This window comes from Copadichromis virginalis, linkage group LG3, assembly GCF_057382275.1.
Source record: "Copadichromis virginalis isolate Kocher_CV1m ecotype Utaka linkage group LG3, C_Virginalis_male_GT1.1, whole genome shotgun sequence".
Lineage (NCBI taxonomy): Eukaryota > Metazoa > Chordata > Actinopteri > Cichliformes > Cichlidae > Copadichromis > Copadichromis virginalis.
The window spans coordinates 11,368,215-11,381,191 of NC_140620.1; the positions used below are offsets into that span (position 1 = coordinate 11,368,215).

A 12,977-nucleotide genomic window follows, 5' to 3' on the forward strand; every position below is an offset into this window, starting at 1 on the left:
TAGCCCAACTTCAGTAACCCTACAAACGTCGCTGCTGTTTACATTCCTTTTGTCATTTATGTTGGAAGTGATAGCAGAGTTGTACGTTTTAATTTGTTTAGTAAATCTCCCAGTCAGAACATGGTATATTATATTTAGATGGAAGCTAGCGAGCTAACTCCCTGCTAACTTCTAACTCCGTTAAATTTCATAAATTCAGTTTTCATGGATGCCTGGATGTTAAACTTAATTGTTACACCTGGCAAAGCAGCCACACTGATCATATTATTACAGATGAACAAATTTAGACAGTTTTTCAACTCTCGGTAATGCTGCAGTGATCATATTATTGCACTTTTGCAGTGGAGTTTGGGCCCATACATGGCTAATAACGTCTGACATATTGTTGTAATGTTGGCACTTTTAATATAGAGGACACAAAAGAAAACACCTGAAAGTTCAAAGAAAGCACTTGATTTTTTTAAAATTGTTTTTTAACAGGTTTTGCCTAAACATGATTTCCTTTACATTTTCCAGTTTACTGACTCATTACTTCCACAATAGAAGGATCTAATTTCCATTGTAATCAGACAAAGTAAATTAAAAACAAACAACCACAATTTAAATATCAGAAACATTTCATGTATGGAGTTAAACATGAATCATTGTTTCAATAATATATTTATTGTTGTCATAAACAGACAAGAAGACAACAACAAACTGCTCCTCCCATTCAACACATGTCAGTCCATATCCCAGCAAACTAAATCAGAAAGAAAGAAACAGTGAGAACTAAAAGAGAAACAAAGAGCTTTGGAACAACGAGGCAGCAGGAGGACAGCTGCAGTTTAACAGCTTCAACTCACTGACAGAAAACAACATGAGAAACATCATCATCCTCAACTCATCTGCTGCACTGACACCTTCAACGGACACACCTTCACTTTACCAACAGTGCTAATACATGGGAACATCCTGTGAGTGAAAGTGTGTGTGAAGGTGTGTATGTGTGTGTTAGTATCAGGATCAGAGAACGACAGCTTTCCTCTGTTCCAGTCCAGATTCACTCTGATCCTCTGGAACTTCTTCTGGACTGAGAGAGCAGAATCTGCTGATGGTGAACGTGCTGAATATTTACCTAAAAAGAAACCTATTCTCCATAATCCAGACAGCATGATTCCCTTCCTCTGCACAGACTCTGCAAATACACCCAGTCCCCACCATTTACTGTCTCCAACATCAACATCCCAGTTGTGAGTCCCTGAGTTAAAGCCCTCAGAGCCCAGGACAGAGCTGAATAATTCAAATCTCTCTGGATTATCAGGAAGCTGCTGCCTCTCTCCTTCAGTCACACTGGTCAGATCTTCAGACAGGATGAGGTTTGGATGAGCAGTGTTTGGGTCCAGAATGAGAGGAGTGTAGGAGACCATGTCCTTCATGTTGTTCCAGATGTTGAAGGTCAGGTTGCCCAGGTGTTTGGCCTGGTCTATCAGAGCTCCTGAGGGCAGCTGTGGATCATCCAGCAGGGGGCAGCGCTGGACTCTTTCCACTGCAGCCTTGTAGTTGTGCAGGAATGAGACGTCTTCAGCTCTCAGCTCCTCCTCTGTGGCTCTGACTGTGTCTGAAAGAGCTGCTATCTCTCTGCTCAGAGCCTCCATCTTCTCCTTCATCATCCCACTCTTCTGCTCCTCTTCCTCCCTCAGTGCAGCCAGCCTGGCCTCCTCTTCCTCTGCTAGAAACTGGTGAAGCTTCTTAAACTGCTCCTTAATCTGCCTCTCTGTGTGTCGGGCCTGGACCTTAATGTGTTCTGCTGTTTGATCAAACTTCACTTGAACTTCCTCACAAACCTTTAACTTCTTCTTTAAGGGCTCCAGAGTTTCCTGAAGTTCCTTCTTGTGTTGTTGTGCAGCTTCATCGATGGGTCTGAATCTGTGATTGGTGTGTTTTTCTGAGTCTCTGCAGATGACACACACTGGCTGCTGATGGTCCAGACAGAAGAGTTTGAGTTTCTCAGAGTGCAGACTGCAGAGAGCCTCTGAAGCTCTCTGATCTCTCTCCTGTAAGAACGACTCACACAGGTTCTTTAAAGCCAGGTTTGAAGGTGGATCATCCACTGATATTTCCTTACAAACTGGACACTCGTGTGTTGGTCTCTCTCTCCACCGTCTCTTCAGACAGTGTTCACAGAAGCTGTGGCTACATGACAGAAGAACAGGATATCTGAAGACCTCCTGACAGACCGGACAGCAGAGATCCTCCTCTGATCTGGAAGCCATTGAGTCTGTGAGTGAAGCTGAAAACAGCAGACAGGCAGTACAGTCAGTCCTGGCTCCCCTCCCTCCTCTACCACCTTCACTGAAACTTCCTTTGAGTCGTGTTTTTGCTCAAACTCACATTCAGTGTGTGGAGCGTCAGCAGCTTGAAGCAGCAGTGTTGGAGTTTTCCACTTTTCTCTCCTGTAGCTGGACTCACTCAGAGGAAGCTGCTAGTTTGGTCTGAGCTCAGTCTGATCGTCTGTGCGTCTCTCTTTACGGGGGAAGAAAAACAGCCTGTTTCCTGGTCTGTTGCATTTGAGTAATGTGGGGGGCGGAGCTTCATTCAACTTCCTCTTATAAATGTGTGAGTGTGACATCAGAGCGCAGAGTTATATTGCAGGTCAGAAATGAAACCTTTTCTCAAACTCAGAAAACAAAGTGTGACTCGGTGGTGCAGCTGTTTGGCAGTTTTTTATTTCAGACTTTGTTCTGGTTATTGTTCAGGTTCCACAGCATTGGGAGTGTAATGCAGGCTCACAAACAGGGTGGATGTACTTTGTGACAGACTTTTAAAAGTGAAATGGATTGTAAATGTGTGTTTTTGGCTCCTCTCACTCGTTTAATCTTCACATATCTGGCTGGTTTGTCAAGAGAGAGCCTCTTTGCATAAGTGCTTCGATGATTTTGGAGATGTCTGCCCATATGTCCTACATGTTTCAGTCGCCAATTCTGAATTATAACTAACATTAAAAACATGTTTTATTTATTTATTTATTTATTAACCTTTATTTTAACCAGGAAGATCCCATTGAAATTAAAAACCTCTTTTTCAAGGGAGACCTGGCCAAGATAGGCAGCAGCAGATGTCTCACAGTTACAGAAATTACTCAAACACAGGCAGCAACAACACACATGCAACAATAAGTGAAAGAATACAAATAAAATAAAAATAAAATTCAATAAAATTCAAATAAAATAAAAAGTCAGTTAAAATGACAATCAATCTAATTGAAACAGTTGCATGTTATGGACTTGGCCTAAAGGATTCGTAGTTTAGATTTAAAATCACTGTTTATGGAGGACAGAGAGCAAATAAATCAGATTAACATCCGATCGTTGGGGTTTTGTTCAATAATCAGCGTATCCTTTGTATAAACGCATGAACTTTATTAAAGAGATAATCAGGGGTGATTTTAGCCCATTTCGCTAAAAGTGGAAGGCCTTTTTTGAAAAATTAACCTGTAATAAGACATACCATATCAAGAGAGAATTGTTACTATAAAACTAAAGACGAATCAAACTGTTGACAATTTTAATCTAGTTCTCAATTTTAAGAAAGGCTGGTGACCCCTGCTATTGAGTCTGACAGCTGCAGGGATTATATACAAATATTCAACTGGTTCTATGCCAGATTTAAACCAAGTATAAATTTTAAAAAAGGACTTTATAAGATAGATCTTTTGACTATCACTACAAAGATTACCAACAGTGGTCCTCATACCACAGTTTGATATCAGAAAACACCGAGAGCATACATTGATATGACACCACAGCCAAGGCCAGGAAGATCGTGAAGGACCTCAGCCATCTGTTCTCTCTGTTTCCCCACAGGAAAAAAGGATCGAAGGCGTTTGGAAAGGGAGGGGGATAAGTGTTTGCTTTTCAGTGTAAATGTATGTGTGTGCGTGTCCAGAGTTCAGCGGGGACAGTGTCCTTCGCCCTATCAGGCTAAGTAAACAGTCTGCAAGCCAACCCGGGTGGCCTTACACAGAATGGGAAGGATAGTCATCACACAGTTGTTATCAGGGAATTGTTTTTGTTCAGCACCAGCCTTGGACCCGCAGCTCGCGCCGTGGTGTCCATATGTTGATGTCGTTGATTTTTCTTCTCTGCGAGCAGCTCAGGAGAATTTCAAAGCTGTTCTTTAACAGTCCGACACTGGTCTCTCAATCTCCCGTTGGATAGCCGCGAGCCTCCCCACGATGGTATCAAACTTCTGTTCCGTGGTGTTGGTGAGACCCCACAACTGCGGTGATCCGTTCTGCGATGTGATCCAACTTTCGCTCAAGGGTCTCATTTTGAGCAGGCCTCTCTTTGATGTATCCCGCTGCCAATTTTATTTTTTTGACGGTGCAAAATGTTTCGTCAACATCGTCGACATACAGCACTGCACGTCAGAGTCACACTGCTAGCGATCGATGCAGCGATTCTGTACTGTACAGGAGACGGCACGGAGGAGATCGTTTGCAGCGATCAGGACACAATGTGATGTAAAAAAAAATGCAAACTTGCACTAAAAAAATCTGTGAAACAGCGAGGTGAAAGGTGAACTGCGTTATAGCGAGGGACCTCTGTAATTTTGAAGGTAAGTCACAACATACCCTTCGTAAATACTAATGTATAGAAACCCTTACCAGCAATCGTTCATTTTTTGTGTGGCTTTTTTTTTCACAGTTTGTTAACATGCTGTGTAGTTGTGTACTTGACTAGCTGATATCGACATAATGGGGAAACATCTGGTTTGACTATTGTTCACCTGTAGTTTGAATGCTGAACATTTGCCTGTTTAAATCATGAGACCAGTCACTATACAGAGATGTGCTTCTGAATGTGGACGATGTGTCTTCTGCTGCAGTGATGCCGTTCTGCTTGTGTTGAGTGATGTAAACAACTGATCGATCTAAACTCTTTAAACGTCAAAATTGATCATTAGATTTTTTATGACACAACAGTGGTGAGTGTTCCCACCTTATGCTCTTTGTAACGTAATGCAATCTTTCAGTTTTTGAGTTTTGGACATGATTTTGGAGGATGTCTTCGCAGTAGCGATTGACCGCAAAGTAAAGCTACAGGAAATGTATAACCCCACATCCGGTCTCAAACCAGGAAGTTAGCATTTTCTTGTGCACAGGGTCTATTATGGATCTTCAGATCCACATTATGTCAGCAGCTATTCTCCACCGTGAATTATGTTAAAAACAAACACCGCTCGCGCCTCACAGATGGCAGCTTACAGTCCTGCGTAAAGATGAAAGTAAAGCCCCGATTTGCAGACGCTGTGCGTAGAGGTTCTGGAGCAGAAGTCCCATTGTAAACATACCACGGCAGACCCGACGATGTTTGCATGATGGTTTTTTTTTTTGCAATATCTTTTGAAAGCCAGGTCAAGTCTCCAAAAGTCCAAAGGCGAAATAAGGGAGGCGGCTCACAACAGTTTTTGTTTGCTTGTCATGGTCCCTGTGCCTTCTTAGCTGACTCTGTATGGCTAGAAGTGTTTCCTGTTGTGCTGTCTCTCTCTCTCTCTCTCTCTCTCTCTCTCTCTCTCTCTCTCTCTCGCGTGCGCATAACTGCCTGACCTCATCGGCCACTGGACTGTCGCCGTTCGAAGCCTCTCTGGGCTACCAACCACCACTGTTCCCAGCCGTGGAGGGTGAGCATGCCATCCCTTCAGTGCAACACCATTTCTGCAGGTACCACTGGGCATGGCGTGCCACCGAAGCCGCTCTGCTACAGACAGCGGAGTGCAACAAGATGCTGACCGCCGCCAGGTCCCTGCTCCTCGCAACATGTGTATACATAATGTATTTCATGTCTCCCAGGTCAAACGCGTGCTGTCCAGCCCGTTGTGCCCTACTTTCAGGCCCCCTCTGCCCGCCCGGCTTGTGGATGGGCAGGAAGTGTTTAATATCACCTGCACTATGCATTATGTCTCTCTTCCACAGCATGTCTTTATCCTGTCTTCCTTCTCTCACCCCAACCGGTCGCAGCAGATGGCCCCGCCCCTCCCTGAGCCTGGTTCTGCCGGAGGTTTCTTCCTGGTTGTTTTTTTTTTTTGTTTGTTTTTTTGGCCTGTCCCGTTTGGCTCTTTTGCCATCAGAATTGTTGTCTAAAGGCAAAGAAAGATGCCCAACGGATTTACTTTACCAAACTGACCATCCCAGCCTTGCCGTAATGGTCCATTTGATTCACCTTTTATTGTTTATTTTATTTTCACTTGCTGAATACGGGACAGACTTGACTGGGGGAAAGAAGGGGAGAAAGAAAGAGGGAAAGAGAAACAGCTGAGAAGAGGGACGGGGGAGAAGGGCAAAAGACAAAAACCAACAGAACGGGCAGAGAAAAAAAATGCATATATCAATCACCTGGATCACCTGCTGAGAAAGAAAAAAGAAAGCAAGCAGAAGAGAACAAGAGTAATAGAATAAACAACATCACAATGATATATGGGAATATGACAGTAAATACTAAATGTTAAACATTATTGTGCAGCACATAAGATCAACAGCACACAGTGTGCTTTGAGGTAGGAGCCAAAAAGGGTGTAGTTTGTGGGTGTGATCACCCGTGTGTACACCTGTGAGCATGGACGCGCTTGTTTTTTGTTTTTTTAAAAGGTTCCTTCATGTAATAATCTGCTAGAGGGTGTGGGGGGGCCACAGCCCCGTCCTCCAGGGCGTGAAGCAGGTGTGGAGGAGATCAAAACTCCAGACATCCAGAGGCCCCCAGAACACAAGAGACCAAGGAAGACCAACAGAGGGGCAGCTGCGCCACTGTCCCGGAAAGAGCTGAGGAGAGTCCCAGATGAGGGCTCACTCAGCAGCCGCGGAGCAGAAGCCAGGGGGAGTTGCAGTGACGCGCCCGTGAGCTCCGCCGGCAGCCAGCTGCGCCTGAGTGACCGAGCCCCAGGCCGAGAGGCCGGGGGCACCCCACCTCCGAAGTGGCCCGAGCGAGCCCCAGGCTCCAGGCCCCGATAAGCGGCCGCCAAGGAGTGAGCCGGTGTGTACCTGGATGCCCATCCCCGGACACAAAGAACCACCAACGCACCGATGTCTGAGGGGGTCCGCCACTGGCAGGGGAAGTGGTGGTAGGGGGAGATAGGCCTCCAAACCTTGGAGGGCCTGAGATGTCCCCAGAGAGGTGGCGCCTGACACCCAACCTGACATATAGACACAGACATACAGGCACACACAGATACAAACATCCATTCCCACCCTCATGCTCTCATATGCACTTACTCCACACTCAACCAACGTGGAGACAGACATAAAGAGACGTTGTACACACGAGGTTTCTTCCTGTTAAAAGGGAGTTTTTCCTTCCCACTGTCGCCAAAGTGCTTGCTCATAGGGGGTCATATGATTGTTGGGTTTTTCTCTGTATTTATTATTGTGCTATCTACTGTACAATATGAAGCGCCTTGAGGCGACTGTTTGTTGTGATTTGGCGCTGTATAAATAAAATTGAATTGAATTGAAAATTGAATTAATATTCAGCAGTAGGATAGTGCAAAACATAGTATTAATAACTCTAACGAAGTAATATACACTCAACAAAAATATAAACGCAACACCTTTGTTACTGCTCCCATTCCCCATGGGATGGACGTAGAGACCTAAAATTCATTCCAGATACACAATATAACCATCCCTCCCAAACAGTGGTCACAAATCAGTCCAAATGTGTGGTAGTGGGCACATCTGCTATATTGAGATAATCCATCCCACCTCACAGGTGTGCCACATCAGGATGCTGATCTGACATCATGAGTAGTGCACAGGTGTACCTCAGACTGCCCACAACAAAAGGCCACCCTGGAATGTGCAGTTTTGTCTCACAGCAAAATGCCACAGATGCCACAAGCAATGAGGGAGCGTGCAATTGGCATGCTGACAGCAGGAATGTCAACCAGATCTGTCGCCCGTGCATTGAATGTTCATTTCTCAACCATAAGCCGTCTCCACAGGCATTTCAGAGAATATGGCAGCACATCCAACCGGCCTCACAACCGCAGACCTCGTGTAACCCCACCAGCCCAGGACCTCCACATCCAGCAGGTTCACCTCCAAGATCGTCTGAGACCAGCCACCCAGACAGCTGCTGGAACAATTGGTTTGCACAACCAAACAATTTCTGCACAAACTGTCAGAAACCGTCTCAGGGACGCTCAACTGCATGCCCGTCGTCCTCATCGGGGTCTTGACCTGACTCCAGCTCGTCGCCGTAACAGACTTGTGTGGGCAAATGCTCACATTCGATGGCGTCTGGCACGTTGGAGAGGTGTGCGCTTCACGGATGAATCATGGTTCACATTGTTCAGGGCAGATGGCAGCTGAGAATGTCCCAGTTCTTGCATGGCCAGCATACTCACCGGACATGTCACCCATTGAGCATGTTCGGGATGTGCTTGACCGGCGTATATGACAGCGTGTACCAGTTCCCACGAATATCCAACAACCTCGCACAGCCATTGAAGTGGAGTGGACCAACATTCCACAGGCCACAATTGACAATCTGATAGACTCCATGCGACGATGTGTTGCACTGCATGAGGCAAATGGTGGTCACACCAGATACTGACCGGTTCTGGGTCCCCAGACCCCCAATAGCGCAAAAAGCTTTAGTTATGATAATATATATAATAATATATATAATAATATATATAAATTTCCAGTGTGTGGGGATCATTTGTCACCAACTGCATCAGGTGCTACAACCCTGGTCTACATATCACCGTTGATGAACAGCTTTTCCCATCAAAGACCTGGTGCTGTTTCCTGCAGTATATTGCAAGTAAACCTGACAAGTTTGGGATCAAGTTTTGGGTGGCTTGCGACCTAAAATCCAAGTACATTTGCAATGTCTTCCCATATCTTGGCAAGGACCCCAATCGTCCCACTGGGGAGAGACTTTCTGAAAATGTAGTCATGAGGCTGATGGAACCATTCCTAGACAAGGGCAGAAATGTTACCACGGACAATTTTTTCACATCGCTTTCACTTGCGCAAAAACTTCTTAGACTGAAAACCAACATCCTCGGCACAGTCAACAAGATTTGCAGGGAAATTCCTCAATCCACTAGACAGACAGATCGCAATGAATTCACCACTCAGGTATGTTGCAGGTCTTTTGTGGTTCTATGTTTATGTGTTTCATTGTGTGTAAAAGGGCTATGGAAATAACAATTTATCTTATTTCTTAGGTGTTTTCAACCTCTGCTGCCACGCTGACGGCGTATGCGGCCAAACGGAAGAAGACAGTCTATATTCTTAGCAGCATGCACAGCGTGGTTCAGACTGATAACACTACCAAAAGGAAGCCAAACACTGTCACCCTTTACAACAAAACAAAGTGTGGCGTGGATGTGATGGACCAGATGGTTCGGGAGTACACTGTCCGCAGAGGAACACGGCGCTGGCCAGTTGCCGTGTTTTATAACATGATTGACATGGCAGCACTGAATGCACATGTGCTGTATCAAGCATGCACCGGGATGAAGGAAAGACAGGTGGACTTCCTGGTGGAGCTTGCAAGAGAGTTGGCTCACTCTCATGTAGCTGCGAAGAAGGCAAGAAAAGAACAGTTGCTTTGGACACAACCCTCCACACCTAGCCCTGGAAAAAGAGCCATGTGTCAGGTCAAACACAAATGCAAGAACAATCATGCTGTTAGATTTGTATTGTTGATTGTCATTTATGCTTAGAAATATTTACTTATATATGCTTAGAGTTTTGTAATTAGTTGTAGATTGGTAGAGGTTTTGATCCTTGATAGTCTGCAAACTTTGTGTGTATTAGACAGCACTTTGGGAGCATGAGAGGTCATACCGTGTCTTATTGTTTTATGGTAGGATTAACGTAGCTACGTCTGTTCTAGTCTAAGTGCTCTTTGTTTAGATGAACTGCAGGACTTCCTCACCGTGTTATCTAGGATGAACCATCTAGGGTGAGGGGGAGGCTACCCTCTTCCTGACCAAGGATGTTTGACCCTTTGATCAGCAACACACACATACATACACACACACACACACACACACACACACACACACACACACACACACACACACACACACACACACACACACACAGGCAAGGTACTCTTTGTTTGTATGTAGACGTCGTATGTTAATGAACCTATGCATATTCATGTAACCTCAATAAAAGGACAGTGTTACGGGAGGACGGACGAGACCAACTGGAGTCAAGCGGTTGTCCGGATCTCTCCCGTGCACGAGTAACATGAAGAACTTTGCCTATTTGTGTCTTGCTTAGCAGTGTAATTATATTGTCTTAACGTTCCAGCGAATAGGTTTATGCTACAAACCTAACACATGCCACTGTGCGATGTGTTCACTGCAACAGATACACATGTGGTAAATGCAGACTACAGATACCATGGCAGTGCCAGGATTGTGAGTGATTGCTGAAAATGTTGAAATGTACTCACTCACTTTTTATTATTATTTGTAAATATGTGTACAAATGGTTGGTTTTTTGTACTGTTTTTATCAATAAATCTCAGCAACAAAGGACGATGAAACACAAAAGGAAGTTCACAGCTTTTAGCAGCTCCCCCACCCCCTCATTCACACACCCCCACTCCCCTCCTTTCAGAATTCCCAGGTAACAACCTAATATACATATGAATGACTAGCCAATTTAGCTTCCACTTGGCTGAAGCTAAAGCCTAGCTAAAAGCCATTTGGCTGCTCTCCGGGTTTTAAAGGTAGAAAAGCCAAATGGCTGCTCTCCGGGGGTTTAAGTGTGAACATGCTGTTGCAAACTCTGCTTTAGTGGTTGCACTCAGATGTAGAAGCCAAAGTGTCATGGGTGCAAAACCTCTGTTTTTTATGATTTGCTGTTTCATCCACTTTAGTAAAGTGTCCTGTGTTACAGCAACAGTGAGTTGTGGTATCACTTAATGAATGTTAGGTTTTAATCTGCATTAGACTTACTGACCTTCTTTCAATCAGCATCCCAATAGTCCTAAGTGCACTGACAAAAAATACAAGTATAAATAGATAAAATGCTGTTTTGGAGAAGATTCTCTCAGAGGGTATCGATGTTGCCACAATGCACAGTGTCGGTGTCGTCACTTTGGCAAAACTTGGATAAATTGAAGCCTTGGTATCCCACCAGCTCAGTGGGTCTGCACTTCTCTGGCAAAGGGCCCCATCAATGTAGGATCTCACTTCCAGTATTGCATTTGCTGAGGGATTCCTTCTGGTAGTGTCTGTACTTGCTTGTCTGTGAAGGTTCTCAGTCATCCAGGTCATCGTAGTCAAAGGAGCTTGCAAAGAAAAGCGTCTGGACTTCTTTAAGTTGCTTGAAGACGTTTCACCTCTCATCCGAGAAGCTTCTTCAGTTCTAAGGTCAAATGGTGGAGAGACCCAGATATAAACCTAGTGGGAGTGACCCCCACAGAGGGACAAAAGGACCCCCTGATGATCCTCTAATCACCTGAGCCAAGGTGTGAAATTGGGTGTGGGACCCAATCAGCCAGAGTTTCGGGTGTGTTCATTGTGAAACCTGGCCCCACCTTGTCATGCGAATTCCTGAGGTCAGATGGCCCAGGATGTGAGTGGGCGTTAAGGCGTCTGGAGGCGTCTTGAGATCCCTTCCCAGACGCCTTAACGGTCACTCCCACTAGGTTTATATCTGGGACTCTCCACCATTTGACCTTAGAACTGAAGAAGCTTCTCGGATGAGAGGTGAAACGTCTTCAAGCAACTTAAAGAAGTCCAGATGCTTTTCTTTGCAAGCTCCTTTGTCTGTAGTTGCTTGTTCTTCAAAGAACCTCCAAAGAGCAGATGCTTGTTGCTCCTTCTGTTTACCCTCTTCTCCCTCTTGGTCCCCTGGCAGTGGAGTTGGTTTGCTGGATCTTGCTGCTGCAGTTATTCTCTGAAGAGCTTCATCCACCGCTCTGTTGTCATTAAAGACCAGCTTCTTAAATCTTGGATCAAGAATGGTGTTTTCAGAGGGAACAGCGTTATATTCCACTCTGTGGAACTTTCTGTGCATACATAGGATTCAATGCATGAATAAACTTTCTGAATCCTTTATCACCCACAAGTAAAAATGGTTGGAAATCAAGTGCAATCCAGATTGCCAGGTCTTTATCTTGCTGGGGTCACAGACTTCTGCATAACTGTGTGTCTGGGTTGTTGTAGGTGGTTATGGTGATATACTGCATGATGCCGTAGAAACTCAATTTCAATTTTCAATTCAATTTTATTTATATAGCGCCAAATCACAACAACAGTCACCTCAAGGCGCTTTATATTGTACAGTAGATTGTACAGTAATAGATACAGAGAAAAACCCAACAATCACATGACCCCCTATGAGCAAGCACCTTGGCGACAGTGGGAAGGAAAAACTCCCTTTTAACAGGAAGAAACCTCCGTGGGTCAGTGGTGGGCCTCTTCAGATGCAATTTGTTTTTCTCTAAGACAATGAGACAAAAGTGCAGTTTGTAAGAACTGACCTGTTCCGTTCTAGAGAGAAAAGTTTCTCAGGTATGAGGTAAAAAAAAAAGGATCTGTGAATCTTGACTATGTTTAGCTCCACACAAAAGAGACAACAGTTTTCTCCACAGTGAAGATAGTATCATTCCCAGCTCATCAATGAGCTACTCCACATGTGTATGAGGACTCCATTCACGCCAAGGTTTAAAATCCTGGCTGTATAAGCTAGAGCTAAATCCCCCCACTGAGCAGAAAAATGGGGGAAATTTGACTCAAACGTATTGCAAAAATGTTTGATACGCTCCACAAGCATAAACTAAGACTTACAAATGTGTAAAATGATTTGTGTAACTTACAACTGCGTGCTTCAATCCACACATAATCACGAAGCAATCTGATCACACGTTTGAATTTACTTTTTATCTTTGACATTTACATAACCCATTATTTTAAAATTTCACAATTACCTCATAACTCATACAACACATTTGTTTTATCAT

The 12,977-nt window shown here is 44.5% G+C and overlaps 1 protein-coding gene across 1 annotated transcript; it reads right to left on the reverse strand.

Moving 5' to 3' along the window:
* Positions 1-404: 404 nt before the first annotated feature.
* Positions 405-2,504, reverse strand: LOC146712761 (nuclear factor 7, ovary-like). Its single transcript, XM_085444124.1, has 2 exons — positions 2,374-2,504; positions 405-2,272 (listed from the first exon to the last, which is right to left on the reverse strand). Exon 2 carries the CDS (start codon positions 2,253-2,255, stop codon positions 879-881), a length of 1,377 nt encoding a protein of 458 aa, XP_085300250.1. The 5' UTR covers positions 2,256-2,272; positions 2,374-2,504; the 3' UTR covers positions 405-878.
* Between the last annotated feature and the right edge of the window lie 10,473 nt (positions 2,505-12,977).